Genomic DNA, 24,513 nt, shown 5'->3' on the forward strand with positions numbered 1-24,513 from the left:
TCCTGGCACTTTCATTTTGAGATCTTGTGTGTATAAAAGAGGGACAGCTTTTATATGAGCTGTGTCTGAGGCTCCAGGACTCTGCTGAGGCTGCATGGCTGTTGTTGTTCCAACTCCTTAGTAACCGTTACTAAGGCGTTCGATCTTTTTGGCTAGCTGTTAGCTAGCTGTTAGCTTTTAGCTTTAACTCCAAACTAACTTACATTAGTTTGTAGGTAGTTATTTTGTTCTTATATATCCTTGTGCAGGCTGTATTGTCTCTAGTGCTCTCACTCACTTCCTTCTCTGGCTGTGTTCCTCTTCTTGCTTGTTGTCCGTGTGTGTTTGTTGTCTTCAGGACAGTTTGGCCAACTGTCAGTTGGTCAGTTGGCTGGACTTTTCTGATGGATTCCTCTGTTCAGGTGGATTTCTTCAAGTTTTCTTTGGTGTTTCCTTTTCAGTTTTTCTTCTTTCTGGGAGGTAATTCCTCTAAAAGTGTTTCCTCTTCAAAATTTGATGCAAAATTAAAGGTTTGTCTCATTTCAAGACAAAATTAAGAGATAATCTTCAGGAGCTCAATCTCTCTCTCTCTCTCTCTCTCTCTCTCTCTCTCTCTCTCTATATATATATATATATATATATATATATATATATATATATATGTATATGTATATATATATATCTATCTTTCTCTCTCTCTCTCTCTCTCTCTATATATATATATATATATATATATATATATATATATATATATATATATATATATATATATATATATATATATATATATATATATATATATATTATATATATATATATATATATATATATATATATATATAGAGAGAGAGAGAGAGAGAGAGAGAGAGAGAAAAATATCTCTCCCTCTCTCTCTCTGAGTAGATGCAGTGAGCGTGTTGAGCGGTGTGTCGCGGTGCCACTGGGACAGGGTTGTGTTGTTGCTGTGTTATGTTTTCTCCTCTCCGTTTTCGTCTTCTCCCTCACCTGCCCTCTCCTTGTGGGTGTGGCCAAGGGCGTGGAGACTATAGCGGAGTAGCGCACCGGCCTCTCATCATCTCATCACCTGCGGTCTACATACCCCGGTCTCTCCGCTACTCGGTGCCAGATTATTCCGGAACCAACGGTGATCACTAGCGCCGCTGAACCTATAGGTCGTAAGTCTACCATTACTCGCTCAGCTATTCTTTATTGCCTTCTAACCCTTGTGTTGTCTGGCTCCCTCTGCAGAGGATTTCTGCACCGCTCCGCCCTGTCGCCTGCCCACCTGCTCGCCTGCCTGCTCTCCGGATCCGTCTACCCGCCTGCCGGACCAGCCGAGCCCTGGACAGTCCGCCTGCTGGATCCGGGCGACCCAGATCATACACCTGCCTTCCCCCCCACTGAGATAATAGACAATAAACTCTGTTTCACCTCGCAGCTCTGCCTCCAGTCTCTGCTTCTGGGTTCCCACAATCTGCCACCGTAACACGGTGGATGTGGGCGATTTTCGCGAACTAAGTACCTATATATATTTTTTTTCTGTTTGATGTTTGTAAACCAGGTTGTTTGTAGGTTTACAGTGTAGAGTTTTTTTTTTTCGTTTGTGTGTGGTTTTGCGTTTGTGCAATTGACCAGCGCTTTGCTGGTCGACATGCAAAACGCCCCTGCGGTCACGCCAGCCGTCTCTTGTTTTCACGTAGTCAAGCCAGCCGCTCCAACATTTTAAGTGCGCCCTTATTACGAACTTTATGGCAAACGGGAAACAGAAGCAAGTGGGAAAGTAAGCGCTAACTTACGAGACCGTGTGGGAACTTCCGGTTCACAAAATAAAACCTTTGTGTTGAATGTATTGAGATTTTGTTGTGTAAAATATGAGAACTACAATAAAAATTAATGAGAATTATGGTGGCAAGTTAAATGCAATAAAGCAGGTGCGCATCATCCAGAAAGCCCAAATCACCTGTCCTACACTGATTCTGAGCCACTAGGTCACATGACCGGGGAGTTATTGAGCTCTGAAGCTCATATTTACATTCTCACAGGGATTACAAATTCATAAAAAATATTAAGTGTGTTCAAATGAAATAAAAAAAGTTGTGCCTCATAGAGCAGGCTTAGATCTACTGTCCTACATTGATTCTGAGCCACTAGGTCACATGACCGGGGAGTTATTGAGCTCTGATGCTCATATTTACATTCTCACAGGGATTACAAATTCATAAAAAATATTGAATGTGTTCAAATGAAATAAAAAAAGGTGTGCTTCATAGAGCAGGCTTAGATCTACTGTCCTACACTGATTCTGAGCCACTAGGTCACATGACCAGGGAGTTATTGAGCTCTGAAGCTCATATTTACATTCTCACAGGGATTACAAATTCATAAAAAATATTAAGTGTGTTCAAATACAATAAAAAAAGGTGTGCTTCATAGAGCAGGCTTAGGTCTACTGTCCTACACTGATTCTGAGCCACTAGGTCACATGACCGGGGAGTTATTGAGCTCTGAAGCTCATATTTACATTCTCACAGGGATTACAAATTCATAAAAAATATTAAGTGTGTTCAAATACAATAAAAAAGGTGTGCTTCATAGAGCAGGCTTAGATCTACTGTCCTACACTGATTCTGAGCCACTAGGTCACATGACTGGGGAGTTATTGAGCTCTGAAGCTCATATTTACATTCTGACAGGTATTACAAATTCATAAAAAATATTAAGTGTGTTCAAATGAAATAAAAAAAGGTGTGCTTCATAGAGCATGCTTAGATCTACTGTCCTGATTCTGAGCCACTAGGTCACATGACCGGGGAGTTATTGAGCTCTGATGCTCATATTTACATTCTCACAGAGATTACAAATTCATAAAAAATATTGAATGTGTTCAAATACAATAAAAAAGGTGTGCTTCATAGAGCAGGCTTAGATCTACTGTCCTACACTGATTCTGAGCCACTAGGTCACATGACCGGGGAGTTATTGAGCTCTGAAGCTCATATTTACATTCTCACAGGGATTACAAATTCATAAAAAATATTAAGTGTGTTCAAATGAAATAAAAAAAGGTGTGCCTCATAGAGCAGGCTTAGATCTACTGTCCTACACTGATTCTGAGCCACTAGGTCACATGACCGGGGAGTTATTGAGCTCTGAAGCTCATATTTACATTCTCACAGGGATTACAAATTCATAAAAAATATTAAGTGTGTTCAAATGAAATAAAAAAAGGTGTGCTTCATAGAGCAGGCTTAGATCTACTGTCCTACACTGATTCTGAGCCACTAGGTCACATGACCGGGGAGTTATTGAGCTCTGAAGCTCCTATTTACATTCTGACAGGGATTACAAATTCATAAAAAATATTAAGTGTGTTCAAATGAAATAAAAAAAGGTGTGCTTCATAGAGCAGGCTTAGATCTACTGTCCTACACTGATTCTGAGCCACTAGGTCACATGACCGGGGAGTTATTGAGCTCTGAAGCTCATATTTACATTCTCACAGGGATTACAAATTCAAAAAAAATATTAAGTGTGTTCAAATACAATAAAAAAGGTGTGCTTCATAGAGCAGGCTTAGATCTACTGTCCTACACTGATTCTGAGCCACTAGGTCACATGACCGGGGAGTTATTGAGCTCTGAAGCTCATATTTACATTCTGACAGGTATTACAAATTCATAAAAAATATTAAGTGTGTTCAAATGAAATAAAAAAAGGTGTGCTTCATAGAGCATGCTTAGATCTACTGTCCTACACTGATTCTGAGCCACTAGGTCACATGACCGGGGAGTTATTGAGCTCTGATGCTCATATTTACATTCTCACAGGGATTACAAATTCATAAAAAATATTGAATGTGTTCAAATACAATAAAAAAGGTGTGCTTCATAGAGCAGGCTTAGATCTACTGTCCTACACTGATTCTGAGCCACTAGGTCACATGACCGGGGAGTTATTGAGCTCTGAAGCTCATATTTACATTCTGACAGGGATTACAAATTCATAAAAAATATTAAGTGTGTTCAAATGAAATAAAAAAAGGTGTGCCTCATAGAGCAGGCTTAGATCTACTGTCCTACACTGATTCTGAGCCACTAGGTCACATGACCGGGGAGTTATTGAGCTCTGAAGCTCATATTTACATTCTCACAGGGATTACAAATTCATAAAAAATATTAAGTGTGTTCAAATGAAATAAAAAAAGGTGTGCTCCATAGAGCAGGCTTAGATCTACTGTCCTACACTGATTCTGAGCCACTAGGTCACATGACCGGGGAGTTATTGAGCTCTGAAGCTCCTATTTACATTCTGACAGGGATTACAAATTCATAAAAAATATTAAGTGTGTTCAAATGAAATAAAAAAAGGTGTGCTTCATAGAGCAGGCTTAGATCTACTGTCCTACACTGATTCTGAGCCACTAGGTCACATGACCGGGGAGTTATTGAGCTCTGAAGCTCATATTTACATTCTCACAGGGATTACAAATTCATAAAAAATATTAACGGTAAATGTGTTCAAATACAATAAAAAAAGGTGTGCCTCATAGAGCAGGCTTAGATCTACTGTCCTACACTGATTCTGAGCCACTAGGTCACATGACCGGGGAGTTATTGAGCTCTGAAGCTCATATTTACATTCTGACAGGTATTACAAATTCATAAAAAATATTAACGGTAAATGTGTTCAAATACAATAAAAAAAGGTGTGCCTCATAGAGCAGGCTTAGATCTACTGTCCTACACTGATTCTGAGCCACTAGGTCACATGACCGGGGAGTTATTGAGCTCTGATGCTCATATTTACATTCTCACAGGGAATACAAATTCATAAAAAATATTAAGTGTGTTCAAATGAAATAAAAAAAGGTGTGCCTCATAGAGCAGGCTTAGATCTACTGTCCTACACTGATTCTGAGGCAAAGGGAAGCTATTGAGGTTAAATGACATAATTTATCAGAAATTAACACTAACTGAATAAATACATACAATAAATGTCACGTGAATAAATTTCTTTTATTAAATAAATCAACACACAGCCAGGCCTCTGGGCCTTGTTTTCTTTGTAAACAAGCAATGAACAACTCAGAGCACATTTGGAGAACCAAAAATGGAAAAACAACAAAATGTGAATTTTGATGAAAAAAGGAACATGTCTTATCACTTTTTTTTTTTTATTTGCAAAGGTCGCAGTTCCAGTTGCCTGCCCTTGCTTTTTTGAGTATCTCTTCCTCCAAATCCAGGCATTCCTCGTGATACCACCTTTCGCAGGTATCACACTGTATCTGTAAAATGAAGCAAGCAAAGACAATATCAGTACCATCCTCTCAGCAATTCCATCATAGTTGCAGTGTCCCCATTGGGTCATCCAAGTACAAATTATTGTTGCACTGCTTTTCATTTTTCAGCAATGCTCTAGTTTTGTCTGCTTAAAAATCTAGCATAGCCCTTTACACTCCATGAAAGTCCAAACTCACTCTCGGCCATACTATGCCATGTTTAATTCATCTCTTTGGTTACAGGGTTTGTGATGAGAAACAACAAGTAATCTTCCACTGTCCAGAAAAAAGATTTTTGATTCATTTATCATGCTTAAACTTTGTAGCTTGCCACTTTGAAATGTGAGACTGCGTACAATGTACTGTGTGCATTGTGTGATAAATGTAGTGTAATATTAGTTTTTTGATGATCTGTATGATGAATATAATCCCCCACACCCTCCCTCCAAAATATAAAGGGGCTAAGGAGGTGATGAAGACCTTTATGAGCTTTAAAGCTCATAAAAGGTCTATATATTAGGAATTGAGGAAAACATCAACACTTACAGAGAAAATATAACACATGCTTGTGCCCCCCATCTCTTAAAAAAAACCAAAACTGTAATAATTAATGTATGTTATCATAGTAGCCAATTTTATGTTGAGAGATACATGATATGATAGATTACATTCTTTATCATTAAAACATTAAAAATATAAAGAAACAATGGTGTGAGTTTATTTGATTGATGAGAATCTACACTGCAACAGCTTATCATGGCCTTACTGAAAAGAAAGTAACGTCGAATGTATGGATGAGTTTTCGTCGGCTTACTATTTAATCTCTGGGCTACGGGGCTGCTTCGTGTCATTACGCAGCGCAGTTTTCTTTTCATAGCGCACCTTATTATGAAACTATTTTCACTTTTCGAGCTGCCTAACAGTCTACAATCCGAGGATATGGACTTGTTCACTGCGATGACACTTGTGAACAGCGCTTCTGTGTATCGCACTGTGGGATCTCTGCGCTCCTCCATCCACGGCCACCGAGGCTGTGCCAGTGACCGCCCCGATCTAAGCAAGAGAAGACGCACAATTAACATGAACCTCTGCGGATTTGCCGTCAAAGAAACAGTCTTTTCGGCTATGTCACTTTGTGGCTGACCAACTGAGTTAAAGAGATTCTTTTACAGTGTTATAGATGCTGTGCACGGAGAGATGGATGCGGGTTTTGGAGAGCGTAGTAGCTCATTGGCGCACAGGCTGCTTTGATCCCAGCATGCTTTTGAAAAGTACCCCACTCACAAGTTTAAGTCCGAGTGGAAGAATGCGTTGATGAGGAAGTTCAGCTCGAAAAAAAGCCGCCTCCCGCTGTACTGACAGGAGAGACTGGACTCGAGAGAGACAAAGTCAAAGTCTCTGTGCGTGTGTGTGTGTATGTATGTGCGTGTGTGTCAAGTGGCATTGCATATCCCTCTTTGACTACTTTAAAATGCAATGTTTGAGAGATGCTTCTGGTGTTACATCTAATATGTTGTATAGTGTTTAATGGATATTCATAATTGCCTCTAATCTATTGCTTTAAATTAGGAGGACTGATGTCTTGGCTATACGCGTTCATATTGCGGTTGGTTATGTTTAACGTGATGATTACGTGTTGCGTCAATAGAGAAAATTAATAAAAATATAGGTACTGTAGATTTATAATAATCGTGTCCTTCCATGCATTTCAAATGCCCCCCTTAAGAATGAGGTCTGGCGACAGGTCTGCTTATAACAATGAATCAAAACATGCAGTACTGCTGTTTCATGATTTTTCCAAAAAGTGTCTGTATTTTAGCATGGAATAGTTTTTATATAAATTAAACAAAATATGACATGTTAACCTGTTTCGGCCATAAGCGGTCAAACTGACCACACATCACTTCGCGGGGTTTCATTGTTCCATTTTTCGCGCAGTTTGCTGCTTCGTCTCTCGTCTCCAGCTGGGCCTCTTTGTGAATTTACTTGTGAGTTAATAATTATATCGCTAGTTGTATTATAGCCTGGTTGGCACCATGGACAAACAAAAACGGGAGTTCCTCCTCCGTGAAACAGCGAGCGGAGCTGTTCGGTACTGAAATGATGTCTGCATCCTGAGCACCTGCACAGGTGTGGGCACCTTTAGTGGGGCGAAGGCAAAACCAGAGTCTGTGATGTACAACACCAAGTACGGCGTGGACGTCCCGGACCAGATGGCGAGGCCGTACTCCGTCAAAGATAGCCAGTGTCGGTCTTCTATAACACCCTCGACCTGGCTGGGATCAATGCCCGCATCTTATTCAAGAAGCAGCAGCTGAACCAACCACCCCAGCAGCGCAGCAGCAGCAGACACGGAGGCAGTGCCGGTCCGAAAGAGCTGCAAACGGAACCGAACCTCGGACACTTGAAATGCCACAAGCCCCTGTGTGGTAACTGTGAGGAGAGCGGAGGTAATCTGAGTAGACTGTGACCAGTGATCACAACAGCTCTTTCTTTGTTTGAGATCAGCTCGTTTCCAGCTTTTTCGATTATTATATATATATATTTTTTTAACTTATATATTATAATAAAATCATTCATAATCAAATAAGTTAGCCTACTTTTAATTGTTCTAACTTTTCTCTATTAAATTATTGTGTAAATATGCAAAACTAACGGTTTACTATTAATAAATGTATAGGCCTAATTAAACTTGTTAAAATGTACAGTTTTTTGTAATTTCGTTAAAGAAAAATATATCATGACATAATGAATGCATTCATAACTCAATCGGGTATTTACATGAGAGATTATAGAGTTTAAAATCTAGCGGTCCAAATGACCGCTTACGGCTGTTCAAGTAGTTGTGGATTTCAAGCCTTCTGAAGTCCAGCTGACACTTTGGTCGTGTAAAGCGCACTGTTATGCCTTAACCAAGATATAGACCATTAAGATTAATTGGATCGGATCTGACTGGAATGAATCCCTCACAGTTGCGCCTCTCTCTCTCGCTCGCTCTCTCTGCCGTCTTGCAACGAGGATGACGCCGACCCTGCGCACCTTGCCAAGTTCTATATGAAAGGCAATTTCCAAAAATAGGCACTTTAGAGAGATTGGGATCTTTAAGTGGGCCACTCAAGTTGTTTAGGCGGGCCGGATATGGCCCGCAGGCCGTAGTTTGGGGACCCCTGGTTTAGTGTATGAGTTCCTTTAAAGATCACAGAGTTAGTCATCGGTTCATAACAAATCTGTTATAAATAGATAGCTAAGTGCCACCATCTTTTTATTTATTTAAATTAGATCTTTACTTTGAACGTACAGAAGAATATGTTCACATTGTAGCATTAGTAAAGACCAAAGCAAATAACATTCCAGTTATTGTTTGTTTTGAGTCCTGAGCCAGATGAGGCTCACAAGTTCAATAGAATTCTGATGTAACTTAATGGAAAGTAGAACAGTCCCTCTAATAAATATCCCTACAGAACACTTTTAATTTAGTATTTAGTATCTTAATGTCTAATAATATTCTTAGGGCAATGCTCTCTCCAGTCCATTGAGCTGGCTGTTGTCCACTGGAAGGACCAGATGTTGCCCCAAGCCTCTTCAGAAATCTCAATCCCTGAATCCCTTTCCCTTTTATCTTTTATGTATAGAGTGTTATTATTGTTGGCATAGGAAAGAGCTGTGTACAGCTTAGAGATGGATTTAGAAGCGGTCATGTTCATGGCATTTTAAATGCCAGAATCTTGAAGTCGCTGATAGAATATGTGGCACCATTGGATTTCCTCTGCACTAGAATACAGCATTATTCTAATAAAGAGTTAAAAGCTAGGGTCTCTATCTGTGTAGAGGAGAGTGACCTAAGTTCTGGCAAATTCAACCATCTCAGCCTTCACTCTCTTTTTCATTTACTGTTTTTATCCCTTGACATTGTTTGTAGAGAATTCCTGCTTCGCTTAGAAACACTCTACAGGTATACAGTAAACCCTAAATCATAAATGATAAGTAATAAACAGTGGAAAAAAACTCACCCAACGAGTCACTGGAGGTCCTGATACAGGGGGCTTTGAAGCACAGCACATCACACAGTGATGATCCAGGTCCAACACTGAAATAAAAGTATTTATTGTTATTGTTGGCATGTAAACTCATTACACACTTGAATGACAGCTGTGTAGCTATCAATGTGGCTTGTTAGCTAGATCATTTATAATGATGACAGGAATGCTGATAGAGGTTTCGAGTGTATCAAAGAAAACTGTCACCATTATAATTCCTTAGTGAAGAAAAATAATTTTGTATATCTTTATGATATAGCTTTTTTGTCAGTTGAATTTGACCATATAGAGGTTTGCAATGCCAAGCAAAAATTCAGACAGGAAGACTATCTCTTTAAGCACGCCTCAAAGCCCTTTCCCCATTTTCCCGCTATCCTCTCGCTCAAATTCTATTCTCACAATTCAACTGATCACAGTCTGCCATCCTCTTTCTCCTCTACCAATTAGTCATTAGCGTGAAATTTAAAAGTACTTTCTCTGCTGTCATCCAGCATCATTTCAGCAAAACTCTCAGCCCACCTCCAACCCAGCGCCACCGCCATCAAGATACAGACCGTCTTAATCTGGATCTTCAACCGAGAAGTAGTACCCACAACAGATCGGGCGACCTCAAGCTTCCTTACCTAAGTTTATTTTGCACACAATAAATGTAATTTCATCTTCATCTTCAAACCTGGCTCTCTTGTCGTAAATAGTCTGTCCTGATTGAATTGTTATTGGATGTAGATTATTTTTGATGTCTTCTATTTTTTTTTATCTTTCAACAAGATGGAATGTTTAATATAAAGAAAAGAGAAGAATGATTTATTAACCTGAGTCACTGAGTAATGCCTGGGCAAAATTTGTCCTTTCCGACGCCATCTCCTTCATGGAGGTGCCAAAGGACATGGCAGGTAACGCCGGAAATGCCTCCATTACTGCCTTTGCCATCTGCACCCATAAGTAATAAATTATACAGAATTAAGCTTTTCACCTTTGAAAAATTATTAGTGAAGGATAGCGCAGTAGAAAGCCAAACATGATTTGATTAGTCAAAAGTAATGCATGACCAAAACATGCTGATTAAAAACTACACTGTATGCACATTTTATATATTGAATTTTTCAGTTGAGCACCAAAAGTCTGACACATAAAGCAAGACACAGACACACATGGACATTACCTTCGTAACGATGACCCCACAGCTACACTTGTCTTGTTGTACTGGATGGTCCATCGTTAATCCTCTCCATCTGAGTCTCCCCCAGTCATTTTTGCCAAGGGTGATCATTCTGAACCGCATGTAATCCCTATGAAAAATGTAAATAACAATATCCCTAACTTATTGTGAGTAGTGTGTGATATATAATATCTATCTATCTATCTATCTATCTATCTATCTGAATAACACACATACACACAAATACAATAAATAAATTGCACCAAAGAAAATATAGATTTGACCTATTTTGGCCATAAGCGGTCGTATTGGCCGTGCATCATTTTGCAGGGTCTCATTAACAACGAGACTTCGCATTTATTGTGCCTTTTTGCGAATTTACTTGCAAGTTGATCTATAGTTTACACCATGCGCAAACATAAACGGGAGTTCCCCCACCGTGAAACAGCGAGCGGAGCTGTTCGGTGCTGAAGTGATGAGACTCTGACTGTGTAACAGGGAAAGCTGAGGAAGAATGTCTGCATCCTGAGCACCGTGGAACACAGGTGTGGGCACCTTTAGTGGGGCGATGGCAAAACCAGAGTCTGTGATGTAGGCTACTACAACATCACCAATACTGCGTCGACGTCCCGGACCAGATGCGAGGGAGTACTCCGTCAAAGGCGTTACGGAAGTAGCGGTCTTCTATAACACCCTCGACCTGGCATCAATGCCTGCATCTTATTCAAGAAGCACCAGCAGCAGGAGAGCCCGGAGGAAACTCCTGCAGCAGCTGGCAGAGGAGCTGGGGGCAGAATACATGGAGGGGAAAGCGGCCGCAGCAGTCAGCACAAGGTGGGCAGCAGCGGAAGCAACCACCGCAGCAGCGCAGCAGCAGCAGCAGCAGCAGACACGGAGACGGAGGCAGTGCCGGTCCGGAAGAGGTGCAAACGGAACCAAACGCAGGACACTTGAAATGCCACAAGCCCGTGTGTGGTGACTGGGAGGAGAGCGGAGGTAGTCTGTGACCAGTGATCACAACGGCTATTTGTTTGTTAGATCAGCTCCTTTCAAGCTTTGACTATTATTATCATTATTAATTCAAGTGTTAAAATAACATGTTTTATAACCAATCAAGTTATTTTTAATAGTTAATTTTCTTGTTCTGAGTTTTCTCTATTAAAATCTTGTGTAAATATATGCAATAATTACGGTTTACTATGTGCATGATATGAATATTGATAAATGTATGATTAAGCGTGTTAAAATGTACATATTGGTGTTATTTCGTTTTTTAAAAAAATATCATGACACAATGAATGCATTCGTCACTCAGTTGGGTATTTACATGAGAGATTATAGAGTTTAACATCTAGCGGTCACAATGACCGCTTATGGCCGTTCTAGGAGAGTTGGAGTTCAGGCCCTTCCAGTGTTAACAAGAAGCATTTTGCTTATGCAAAAAGAATAAAAAATAGATAATCTGTTTAAACTAGATACAATATATTACGGTTTGTGTCGTTTTTGTTCTGCATCGTTTCTTTGCAGCATTTTGTTGTTTGCAGCATTTTGTTGTTACATGTGTTTTGCGTGTCTTTGGTTCTGCATCGTTTATGTATTTGCAACGTTTTGCCGTTGCTGCGCGTTTGCCCTTGTCGGCCACCTCGGAAATCACATAGCTAAGCTTTTATAGGGTTACCTGCATCAATTGCAAGGTCTGCCTTCAAATTCATGAGAGGGCTGTCGTTTGAGGAAAATAAAGATGACCTACCGTATTCTTTTTGCAGCATCTGCAGACTCAGCTTGCTCAGAATTATTAGCCATCGGGTCCAGCAAGAACACAGCCTTCATGGCAGGAAGTACAAACTAAAAAGAATCTATGAACGTTATGTCAAAACAATACAAAAACATTTCAGATGAAGTAACAACCACTGACCAGTAACTTCCAGTGAACTCCTCCAACATTTACAAAAGACAGTACGGCCTCATAGTTGCTGAAATCTGTCTGTAATAGAAACAAAAACACCACATCACGTCAAGTAATTTTCAATGAAATGACTTTTCTCTTTAATGAAACTTCATATTCTGGTCTGGACAGGATGGAGCAATAAAAACAAGCATTACCCTTCGCAAGCTGTGCTGTCTGACTTTGTCTGGTGTTCCAAAAAGTATCACACCAGCTGTGTAATGGTTCAGGATTAAAACAGACCTTCCAAGGTTGAACCGTTTGGCGTAAACATGAAATAGACCCTCCATAACCTAATATAGAAGAAGACAGGATATACAGCTGATCAAATAACAATTGAAACACACAAGTACTATGCAAGTGTAATGAAAGTTCCTTGTTTTAAAACTAAAAATAAAATATGTCATATAATATAACATCATATATGCTTGTATTGTTGGTAACATTTAAATGATCAACTACCTCGCCTGTCAGCCACTCGTGAGGTCGCAGTGAACACAGTTCACTGTGATGTATCAGGAAACTGCAACCTGCCCGGTTGACAGATGGTATTACAGCAACTACCACTTCGGTGTCATTTCTTTTCCAGAGTGATTGTAGCTGGGAAAGAGTATAATATATCAATTATTCATGTTCAATCGGATTAAAATACACTAAAAAAAAAACAACATTCATCCATCATCGATCTTCCGCTTCATACGGGGCCAGCTGTCTGAGCAGGGACACCCAAACTCCCCTTTGCCTGGGCACTTCCTCCAGCTCTTCCGGGAGGACCCCAAGGTGTTCCCAGGCCAGCCAGGTGACATAGTCACTCCAGCATGTCTTGTGTCTTCCTCGGGGTCTCCTTCCGGTGGAACATACCTGGAACACCTCCCTGGGGAGGCGTCTAGGGGGCATCCGATACAGATGTCCGAGCCACCTCAGCTGACTCCTCTCGATGTGGAGGAGCAGTGGCTCTACTTCGAGCTCCTCCTGGGTGACAGAGCTCCTCACCCTATCTCTAAGGGAGCGCTCTGCCACCCTGCGGAGGAAACTCATTTCAGTCGCTTGTATCCGTGATCTTGTTCTACCAGTCATGACCCAAAGTTCATGACCATAGGTCAGGGTAGGAGCGTACATTGACCGGTAAATCGAGAGCTTCTCCTTTCGGCTCAGCACTGTCAATCTCACTCTCCATTTTTTCCCTCACTCGTGAACAAGACCCCAATATACTTGAACTCCTCCACTTGATTCTAAATGGAATTAAAAATGGAATCAAATAATAATCAAAAATGTCAAACTCTGCATATTTTAATTTAAAGTCCAAAACATATGCAGGAATAAAATGCCTGAGTTATTGCTGGAATAGCAACTGTTTGAATCTGATGTTATATGACTTGATTCAAGATGCTTTCGATTGTCTTTTTTTAAAGTTTTCTGGGCTTTGGACAGTGTTCTTGAGGATGGATTACTTCTGATTTGTGGGCCGACTGCATGAATTAAATATCTACATGGTAAATCACCAGCACTCGTCACCACAGCCTCTCCGGGTTTTAATTTGCCATACTTCTGAATATGGCTGTCACTCTCCTTAATGATCTGAGACCCTCCAGCTGTAGCCAAAGCCAGTGCAAGCCCTCCAGTGTGACGCAAACTCATATTGGCAGCATTAACAATAGCATCCACAGTAAAGGATGTCAGATCTGCCTTCCACATACATACTGTCAGGGTTTCTGAGACTTCAACCGACAAACTCTTCTCTTGAGACAGCAGAGGTGGTGGTGGGCCAGCCTCCTCCAGCAAAGTGTCAATGTCATTTTGGATGGTTGGTTCGGTGTCCAACTGTACAGTGCACATGTTATGGGTCAGGCTAGGTTCATGCATAGAATAATGTAGTATAACTCTGCATATCAACTACTACATCACTTTGTGTAGAAAACAAACCTTTGTTGGCCCATGTCCTGACAAGGGCTGCTGCTCTTTATCTGATTCACTGAAAATGGAGCACTGCTGATGTTCAGACTGGAGCTGTGATGAACAAGACTGAATAATTACATGAAAGGCATATATCCCTCATTATAACGAATGTGCATTATCAACATTATTATCAAGTGAATGGCTTGTATTCTAGATCTCTTAATATATAGCAGACTTTTACCACAAACCCCAAGAACACGAAACATACGATTATACAACTTATGAAACCATTACCTGAGGCTGTGTGTCCTGTTTAAGTTGAGTGGCATCATTGTCTGGATCCTTCTCCTCTACTTTGGTCTGGTTTGACGTCTTATTCCTTTGAACCTGATTCACAACGGTGCCGTGAATGCTTATTTCATATAATATGGGATGTTATGGTACATAATATGATACACTTTGGTGAACAGTGCAACATCTTGTTTCATTACCATGTTTTTTTGGGGTTTCTGAAAATCAAAGGGCTTGGACATTCTTGAGACATATATGCCTCTCCTCCAATGCTTCCTCTGTTTCCACTTCTCAATCTCAACCCTGTGTGTCTTGTACAAATAAAAAGAGATTTCTATTGTTATTAACCTCTTTTTGGTAATCAGCAGTTAGTCTTTGTCAGGTTCTATTATTCATTTGAGGTCTGTAATAGCAAGCATTATTTCATATGAAAAAGCTTTATTGTTCTATATTGTGTGGTTATTACCATCCTTGGGCTTTTTATACCTGTGAAAGACAATTGCATTCACCAGAAAAACAGTGAAAACATACCTTTTTCTTGATTTTTAGAGAGTCCTTGTACTCTCTTAGAAGAGCTTCATGCATCCTCTTATATGTGTGCGCAAAATCATCTAATCTGGTGAGCCTCTTGTGGTGAAAACGGATCCTTTTCAGATCCCACTGAGACTTCTCCATAATGCCCTGGGTCCTGTTATCCTTGGTGTAATTCTATCAAAAGATATGTTGAATTTACCTGGGGTCTTATCTAAAGACAATAATTCTCTCATTGCAGTCTATGGTTACCTGTTAACTCACATTAACACTTGCATTTACCTGTGTCGATTTCTGGGCAGCTCTTCTGTATTTTCTTGAGAGCATGTCATAAACAGGACCTGTCCCGTGCCGTCCAAGGTCTCCTGCAATACAAGTACCTTACTTTAATATTTACAAAAACAATCTGAAAAAACTTAACATATGTATGGGAGTAAACAGACTTACCGAGTAACAATTCTGACCACAGAACTGCCTGAGGCAGAAAGTACTGAAGCAGCTTTGGGATGAAGGTGGGGCAATAATACCAATTTGGCTCTCCCCGTGTGTCCAGGGGTGCCTGCTGGATGACCTCTTTAAAGTGTTCATAAAATGGTGTTGGGCTCGATTCATCCTGTAAGAGGCCCAATTATAGTCACATCACCTATTATCTTCGGTGCTTTTTGAAGACAGTGCCAGTTATTTTTTAGAACATCCTGTTTTTGTGGTACATGCAATTGTATACATGTTGACTGCATTGTTTGTTATGTCAGTATTTCTAAGCCAAACTACAAATATTGAATTTAATAAAAGAAATAATCAAGACCAAAGAAACTCTCATAAACTCTGAAATTCATACATGGACCACAAGACTTACAGTCCATAATTCAACACAGAAAAATTAAACATTTAAATTCCAAATGTTGCTACAAAAGGATAACTTACCTCAAAGTCTTCATCAGTGACATCAGAGTCTTTTATGACTGGCTGCGCAGTTGAGGTGAGTGCTTTCTGCAGGTTATGAAAATGTTTCTCAACATTTTCGCCACTTGCTGGACTGGAGAGAACCACAGAAGCACTCACAACAACCTCATCAAGTTGTTGTAGTGTCATAGCCTGAGTCATAAGCCCGATCAGATGCATACACATGAGGTAGTGCATGCCAGCACTGTGGGAAAGAATGTTTTAAGTAAATACAAATATTGCCATTACAAAACCATACTGAAATATACAGAAAATAATTCATATTTAGTAGAAGAAGGCATCCGTAACTGTTTCTTGCAGAGGAACTTTGCATTCTTCATGATGTGACTTAAACATCTATGTAGAATTGGCAGCTCAGTTACATTCTTCATAGCTTTTCCAGTAACTATCTTATAATACTGGGCAAGAAGCTCTGCGAGGCTCAGGCCACACAGATTTTGTGAGATGGCCTGCATCAAAACAGCAGAGCCATCGCAGATGTACATCACTGGCCTTTTTTTAATGTCTCTCCCATGTGCTCTCATGCAGTCCATGATGAATGAGCCTAAGAAATAAGACACAGATGCAGTGGTGTGTTCTGCGGTCACAAATGTCGCTACAGGCACGGGGGAGCGACCTTTCAGTGGATGTCTTACCACAAGTTCATATATGTAAAAAGGTGCACTCTGTCCTTTGTCCTTTTTTACCACACTACCTGTTGCATCCAGATACACCACATCAGTCTTTGACCGCTGATGGAAAAGACTTATAGTCTTTTTGGACCACAACATCAGTCCTTTGGGCAGAAGTATGATTTTTTGAATGAGCTTTTCCTCATTGTCTTCTTTTTCACACATGAGTTGTAGACTGATCATTTCATTCTCATGCAACCTATTCTTTTTCCTCTCAGCATATGCTATATTTTTTAAAACGCCTGCTGTGGGTACACTGTCTCTGCAACCAGATTCCATCACATCCTCCTCCAACTTCATAAAGCTTTCCAGATGGTATTGTCGGGGAAGTTTTGAACTGAGTTTCTTGGAAATTTTTGTTCTGTCGTGTGATCTTATAGGTCTTCTCTTGAGCTGATCCCACCTGTGTTTGACCATGTCCCCATGAAAAATGACATCTGCCTTTAGAGAGTATTCGCTCTCCACTTTCACATCAACCCAGACACTACAGTCTTCGAAAAGGCAGTATCCGGAACAGGTGAAGGCTGGACACTTCTTCCTGGATCCTAAACATTTTACTGTGTGCCTTTTAAATCCAAAACTGCAGTAAGGATGCACAGTTCGTATTCCTTTTGATATGACATTAGTCCAGTTTATTGATTTGAATTGTTTGTTTTTTTGTTTTCTTTTAAGTTTCACCCAATCATTGTGTTTAATATAGAAGAAACAAGGCTTATTGGGCAACTTGTGTGTGAAGAATTGTTGTGGTTCTGCTGAGCCTTGTGATGACACACTTGAGTTACTGGAGGACATCTGATGAAAAAAAGTAAAGGAAAAGTTATCAAATCTTCTCATACAGCACTATGGATACACAAAAAAATGTAAAATGGGCTCATGAAATTGTTTACACCTTGCTTACAAACACACACAAAAGTGCACATTTGTGGTAGTCCTTCAACTGCACAGTATAACAGTATACGACACGCAAATAAAAATGAAAATTAATGAATCTCACAAATAGTTGTAATGACTTGTGGGAATCCACAATAATCTCGTATAATTAAAGTGGCACTATCAATAATACAGCAGTAAAAGCACTAAAAACAAAAACTAACATATTACAGTGACTGAAATATCCAATAAATAGGTCAAGGGGAGCCATAACTCTCTTTACACAGAATATGCCTATGCCTGTGGAGAAAATGCAGAATTCATTTTTGTTAGGAGACAAGCCAGCCCGGTGCTCAGCCCCACCTCCTGAACAGCATACTATATAAAAGATTATATCTGATACGCTACGCCACTGGCCTCAATTTCCAAGCTAGGTGAGCCTGAATTGATTTAATGCATTTTATCTGTTAGGTCTTTAACCAGGGGCACAGGGCTGAATGAGTGTTTCATGTGGGTGTGTGTTGTAGGTTTCATTGGCATCCAGTTTGTTTCGTACCTCTTCACCTTCCGCTCTAGTCTGGTCGATCTCCTGGTCACCTGACTGGGGTGAAGACTGGATGTTGCATTGTTCTTCATCGTCCCTGCCAGATGTGTTGTCCTTCCCACTTCCGTGGGTTTCCAAACCTGAACATATTGAAAATTAATAGTCGTATACTGCTGTTGGATATAGCATCCAGTGCATTGTGTCTTCCATGTTTACCTTCTTCTCTGGTCTGGTCAATCTCCTGGTCACCTGAGTGGGGTGAAGACTGGATGTTGCATTGTTCTTCATCGTCCCTGCCAGATGTGTTGTCCTTCCCACTTCCGTGGGTTTCCAAACCTGAACATATTGAAAATTAATAGTCGTATACTGCTGTTGGATATAGCATCCAGTGCATTGTGTCTTCCATGTTTACCTTCTTCTCTGGTCTGGTCAATCTCCTGGTCACCTGACTGGGGTGAAGACTGGATGTTGCATTGTTCTTCATCGTCCCTGCCAGATGTGTTGTCCTTCCCACTTCCGTGGGTTTCCAAACCTGAACATATTGAAAATTAATAGTCGTATACTGCTGTTGGATATAGCATCTAGTGCATTGTGTCTTCCATGTTTACCTTCTTCTCTGGTCTGGTCAATCTCCTGGTCACCTGACTGGGGTGAAGACTGGATGTTGCATTGTTCTTCATCGCCCCTGCCAGATGTGTTGTCCTTCCCACTTCCGTGGGTTTCCAAACCTGAACATATTGAACATTAACAGTCGTATTCTGCTGTTGGATATAGCTACCACTGATCGCTATACATGGAGAATCTTCATTTTTCTGTAGATATGTTCTGTGTTAAACGTAACAATAGTGAAATATTCTAGATTTCACTTTATTGAAGACTGTGGTTGAACATAAAATGAAGCTAGAAATCTATACATGCCTTAACATGCTGATTTGCGTTTGTCTTCTATAACACATTCTACATCTCGGAGGCCACGTCCAGCCTTATTTTTCTTAGCCCTTCAAACGGAGCAAACAGTAGTATATAGGCATCAGCCTAGAGACACAGCCCAAGGCGTCACCATTATGTATTTATTAACCTTGTTGTACCCTTTGGGACATTTTCATCCAAAGAAGGACATTTTCACTCATTTTGGCAATAACTTTCACTGTATGACCTAATGATCAGTTTGGCCGGGAAGCTTAATTTTATTTAGCAATTTGGTTATGGAAGTACAGTGTGAGAAATCTTGTTCCATGTACACTGAACTTTGATCGTGATGGACCAGTTGTTCAAAGGTAATCCGATCGGATTTTGGTTAGAGGATTGGATCAAATCTTGAAAATGGCTTGTTCAAAAGGGAAAGAAGGATTCTGAAATCGGATTAGATCACAGAATCCAATCCTAGTTTGAATATGGATCAAACCTTCAGTTTCTGTTGTTCAAAATGTTTCAGTAGGATTTGGATAACTTTGATCCAAAAAAAAAAAAAAAAACGGGATTATCCTGATTCCAAAGGGGCCAGTTGTTCAAAACATTTAATCTGGATCAAAATGATCCAGATTTGGAAATCCCATTTTTTGCTATCTAGGATCAGGTAATCCTGCTTACTTTTATACCGGTTTTTCAAAGTACCATTGGATTGGATCACCCTGATCCATATACACAGTTTTCAAGATTAGCAAATCCGGATTACCAGTGCTCTAGACCAACCGATCGGATGGCATAATATTAGGAGACAGAGCCTATCCACTTCTACCATTGCTGATGACTCCTTTTCTTGCAGCAACCACACCTGCGCAGGCACGCTTCAACACTGCTCATTGCAAAACAAGATGTGCAATTGAGTGTTTAAATGGAGTTCTGAAGAGATGCTTTGCATGCCTTAACTACTTGCGAGTTGAACCACAGGGAGCATTCAACAGAATACTTGCGTATATTTTCCTGCACAACATCGCTACCATCCACAATGTCCCTCTCCGTAATGATGTTTATGATGCACCTGAGCCTGTTGAAGAACCAGACCACCCTCTGGCTTTCTGTCAGAATGAGGGACTGACTGGACAACTAGTTAAGGATGCAGTTGTTAGACATTATTTTTGATGGTTTCATCTCTGATGATTGTTTCTTTGAAATTTATATACACTGATGACAGAAGAATGTTACATATTATTTTTGTTTGGTATTGAAATCTGGGGAATTGTTTCACGGTTTCATTATTTTCACAAGATCATTTTTATTTTATTTTGACTTTACTATACTGAAAGACTTAATTGGTAGCCTATATCTACTTTATTTACTTTATCACTGTAACGGTTAAACAAGTCAAGTTCGTTCGTTCGTTTCTCTTCCGCTTATTCCGCGAGGGTTGCGGGATGTTGCCGCTTTTTATCCCCCTGAGGGGTTGCGGGGCTTACTGGGGCCAAATCCAGTTCTACTCATGGGCGTAGGCCAGGGTGCACCCTGAATGAGTCGCCAGCTCATTGCAGGACCCTTACTGATTGCAGTGGCTGCCCCACAGGGTGCCAACTGCGCATCAGGAGCAATTCTGGGGTTCAGTATCTTGCTCAAGGATACTTCGGCATGTAGCTCAGTCCCACCCCAGGGGAGCCGGAGATTCGAAAAATAATATATTAAATTTTTCTGTCATTTATCACTGTATATTAATTTCAAAGAAACAATCATCAGAGATGAACCTGAACCTGAAATAATTTCTAGCAATTGCATCCCCTACTAAACGTCCAGTCAGTCCCCCATTCTGCCAGAGGGTGGTCTGGTTCTTCAACAGGCTCAGGTGCATCATAAACATCATCACGGAGAGGGACATTGTGCCTGGTAGCGATACTGGCCAGGACAATACACGCAAGTATTATGTCGCATGCTCCCTGTGGTTCCACTCATAAGTAGTTAAGGCATGCAAAGCGTCTCTTCAGAAGATTTAAACGCTCAATTGCACATCTTGTTTTGCAATGAGCAGTGTTGAAGCGTGCCTGCGCTGGTGTGGTTGCTGCAAGGAAAGGAGTCATCAGCAATGGTAGAAGTGGATAGGCTCTGTCTCCTAATATTAGGATTAAATGTTTTGAACAACTGGCCCTCTGAGAAATTAAGGCATGCAGCACAGGTCTGAAAACAAACAAACAAACAAACAAACAAACAAACAAACAAAAAACTAAAAAAAAAAAAAAAAAAAAAAAAAAGCCCGACACCACACGTCAGGGTTCAGCATATGGCGAACGGTCTTTTTTTAAATTCAACTTGCACACTGCTTTATTAAAATGGTACACTGTAAAAATTAGTTGTGCCCATTAGTCATGATAACTTCTAATTTATTGTCAGTATGACTACAAATCATTGAAACAGTTGTGATAACTCAGAATTTTGTGTTTATGTCTTCTCAACTAGTGAAAAGTTTTCAAACTAAGAAACATGATTCAATTGAAATGAAGAATGACAGTCAAACTGATGTAAGCATAATCGCTTCTGTCATTGGCTGTCAAAGGCTGACGTAGGCACTTCAACTAACGTTCCAAAACCGTTGATGCTGCCCGCCTTTTCTCCCTCTTTCACCACATCCACAATCACATCTGTTCGCATAGTTGGATTAACTATTCTGCTGGAATATGAGGTAAGTTAATTAAGATAGCTAGCTTTAAGTGATAGCTAAACATTTGGAACATAATTGTTTTATAATTATAATTTATATTATAGTATATGTTTAGCCTTTTATTTGCATTAATCACCAGAGACGACCAGATGTACCTGCCTCTGTTCAGATGGCATTAATGTCGTTTGGAACAAAATTCTAGCTCAGCAAAACCTATATCTAAAGATGTTTGAATATAAAAAAGAAAGAAAACTATTTTCCAAAGCCTTTGGTTGATATCTCTGATATCCCTAAACTTGTGTGTAACTGCGGTGTCGCGCATGACCCCGCCTCCCTGTCTGCAGCGCCGGCCGAGCTGATTCTGTGCCCCGCTGGTGAGCTCCATGTACGGAGAAACCCACAGCCGCTGAACGGAGACACGCTCCTTTCTTTCTCCTCAGAAGAAACGGGTGTCTGCTCCCCAGTTTGTCATCAAGGTGGGTTGAATTAAATTGCTTTTGTCTTGTATTTCTTTTGTAACTTGGTAAGTTAACTGTAGCTAACTCTGTAAGCTAGCGACTGCTAAATTAGCAGTAGCTAACTTGGTAAGCTAGCAACTGCTAATTTAGCAGAAGCTAACGTAGCTTGTAGTAATATTGATGTTGTAACAGTTAGCTAGTTTCAGCCCAGCTCGGGTGGATTGGGTTTTCAGGGGTATGTCATGATGACCATGAGACTCTAGGTCTCACGTCCAAGTTCTAAAGTTAAAAAACACAAAAACACATTCACAACGGATAATGTAACAGCGCGAAAAAGAGCTACGCATGCGCACATACAGAGAGCGGCACAGCGCGTTGTCTGCTGTGCTGTCACGTTAATTTATTCAGAGAATAGAGAAATATCCACAGGCTATTTAAGTGTAATTTATTCCCGTGCTAAGAGTAATCTCAGTCATATGCATGATGCATAATGTTGCATAAAGGAGGAGGGGAGGGTGCGGCGCGTCCTCTCTGGCTCTGGTTGCCCAAGCTGCAGTCTGTTCACGACGCTGCCGTTAGGCAGGTGGTTCAGGAGCATCCAAACCAGGACCAGCAGGTTCAGAGACAGCTTCTGCCCGCACGCCATCAGACTACTGACCTGCTGAGAGACCCTATGCAGACACACACACACTCATACACACACACACACACACAGACACACACTCGCCACTTTAAGACTCTACTGTTTACTTTCTGTTTTTTTGTTTTTTTATCTTTTAACACTTGCACTTTAATCTGTTTTCTTAATTGTAATGTTATTAGTCTTAAAGTGACGAGTGTGTGCATGTAGGGTCTCTCAGCAAGTCAGTAGTCTGATGATGTTCAACAAAACATTGCTTTAAGAACATTAGGCATCATTCCTGAAGGAGAGATGGTGGAAATAACACTTCAGGTTGAAGCTGATGGGCCGCTCGAAAGATGGCGCCAGTTTTCATTCCATACATTCAGGTTTCATTCGATATATTCAGACATTCATTCCATATATATTTGATTTCCTAAATGGCATACCATAATGCTGAAACATGTTCTTGGCTTTCATAGACGGTTAGACAAATACTAAAAAATGCTCAATACTAAAATATTTTTGCCCTTCTTTGTGAAGCCCACAGACATGGAGGACAGCATGACTGGGGGAAAGGATGTCAGCAGTCTCCTGGTAAAAGAAGGAGAAGATCTTCTCGACATATCGGTGGTCCTGGAGCAACAGATTGTTCTGCGTGGCATCAGTGACTACTCTCATGCGGTAGTTATGTTAATCGGTCTGCTATATGCACTGAAGATTGACTACGCGAAGGAGCTGCAATATACGTTCAAAGTCATCCAGAAGGTTCTCATGAACATCGGGGGTGAGCACTGCTCTGCAAGGGTTCATGGACTGAGGAAGAGACTTCTACAACTCAGTAGACACTACACTGAGACTGAGAGTTTTTGTTTCTGACCTGTTTGGATGTGAATACTCATCATCTGGGGTGAAGAGATACTGACCAGGCTATATAAGAACTTCAAACTCAGATATATATTTATAATATTAACGAGGTTGACCTGTTTGGATGTGAATAATTTTTAAAAATATTTTTTCATGTTCTGAAAGACAGCAACAGAAGTAATGAGTTGATAGTTCTCATTTGTGCTCATTCTAAGGAGATGTTTTACCCCTAAGCTTGTGCTGTTTTTGAGGAAACATTTTTTGTACCTGATGGGATGTGTTGATCTGCTTTATTAAAGCTTTCAAGAATTGGAATTGATTTGGTTTCATTGGAACACCCAATAATCTATGGAGATAAGATCTCCTAATAATCTAAAATAAAGTGAAAGATAATTACCAAATATGTAGTACATTTACAATTTAATCTTAAACAGAACTAAATTATTAAAGTTGATTCAAATATAAATGTATAATGAAGTTGACATAACATAAAGTCAGGTAAACTAGACATTATAGGTAGAGTGAACTGTAGATTAATTAATTTAAGCTTTGGAATTCCTGTTGAAAGAAATTAAGATTGTGTTGACTAAACTTAAGAATTCAATAGGAACTGAATTTTGATTAAGTTAGGTAAACTATAGATCAAGTTTATTTGACTTGAAAAGTGTATTTGTTTTGAATCATTACACAATTGTCTCAACTAATCTTAACAAGTTCAGCTAACTTAAAATTCTAAGGCAGCCCGGACACTAACTTTTGTTAGTTGAAACAACTAGTTTTTTTTTACAGTGTATGAGACAGTCTACATGTGTTTTTTTTTTG

The 24,513-nt window shown here is 40.1% G+C and overlaps 1 protein-coding gene and 2 long non-coding RNA genes across 3 annotated transcripts; 2 read left to right on the forward strand and 1 right to left on the reverse strand.

The window, feature by feature from the left end:
- Window positions 1-884: 884 nt before the first annotated feature.
- Window positions 885-1,928, forward strand: LOC115577777 (uncharacterized). Its single transcript, XR_003983278.1, has 2 exons — window positions 885-1,123; window positions 1,228-1,928. It is a non-coding gene; the product is annotated as an uncharacterized LOC115577777 (long non-coding RNA).
- Window positions 1,929-5,152: 3,224 nt separating this feature from the next.
- LOC115577771 (uncharacterized) lies at window positions 5,153-20,970 on the reverse strand. Its single transcript, XM_030410659.1, has 15 exons — window positions 20,883-20,970; window positions 18,773-18,892; window positions 18,577-18,696; window positions 18,381-18,500; window positions 18,177-18,304; window positions 14,322-14,405; window positions 14,100-14,219; window positions 12,861-12,998; window positions 12,557-12,691; window positions 12,369-12,437; window positions 12,204-12,298; window positions 10,457-10,583; window positions 10,107-10,224; window positions 9,268-9,344; window positions 5,153-5,263 (listed from the first exon to the last, which is right to left on the reverse strand). The coding sequence occupies exons 1-15, from the start codon at window positions 20,968-20,970 to the stop codon at window positions 5,153-5,155; spliced, it is 1,650 nt and encodes a 549-aa protein (XP_030266519.1).
- A 672-nt stretch (window positions 20,971-21,642) lies between these two features.
- On the forward strand, window positions 21,643-24,006 carry LOC115577778 (uncharacterized). Its single transcript, XR_003983279.1, has 3 exons — window positions 21,643-21,768; window positions 22,092-22,223; window positions 23,368-24,006. It is a non-coding gene; the product is annotated as an uncharacterized LOC115577778 (long non-coding RNA).
- The last annotated feature ends 507 nt before the right edge of the window (window positions 24,007-24,513 follow it).

The sequence above is a fragment of the Sparus aurata genome, unplaced genomic scaffold (assembly GCF_900880675.1).
Source record: "Sparus aurata unplaced genomic scaffold, fSpaAur1.1, whole genome shotgun sequence".
Lineage (NCBI taxonomy): Eukaryota > Metazoa > Chordata > Actinopteri > Spariformes > Sparidae > Sparus > Sparus aurata.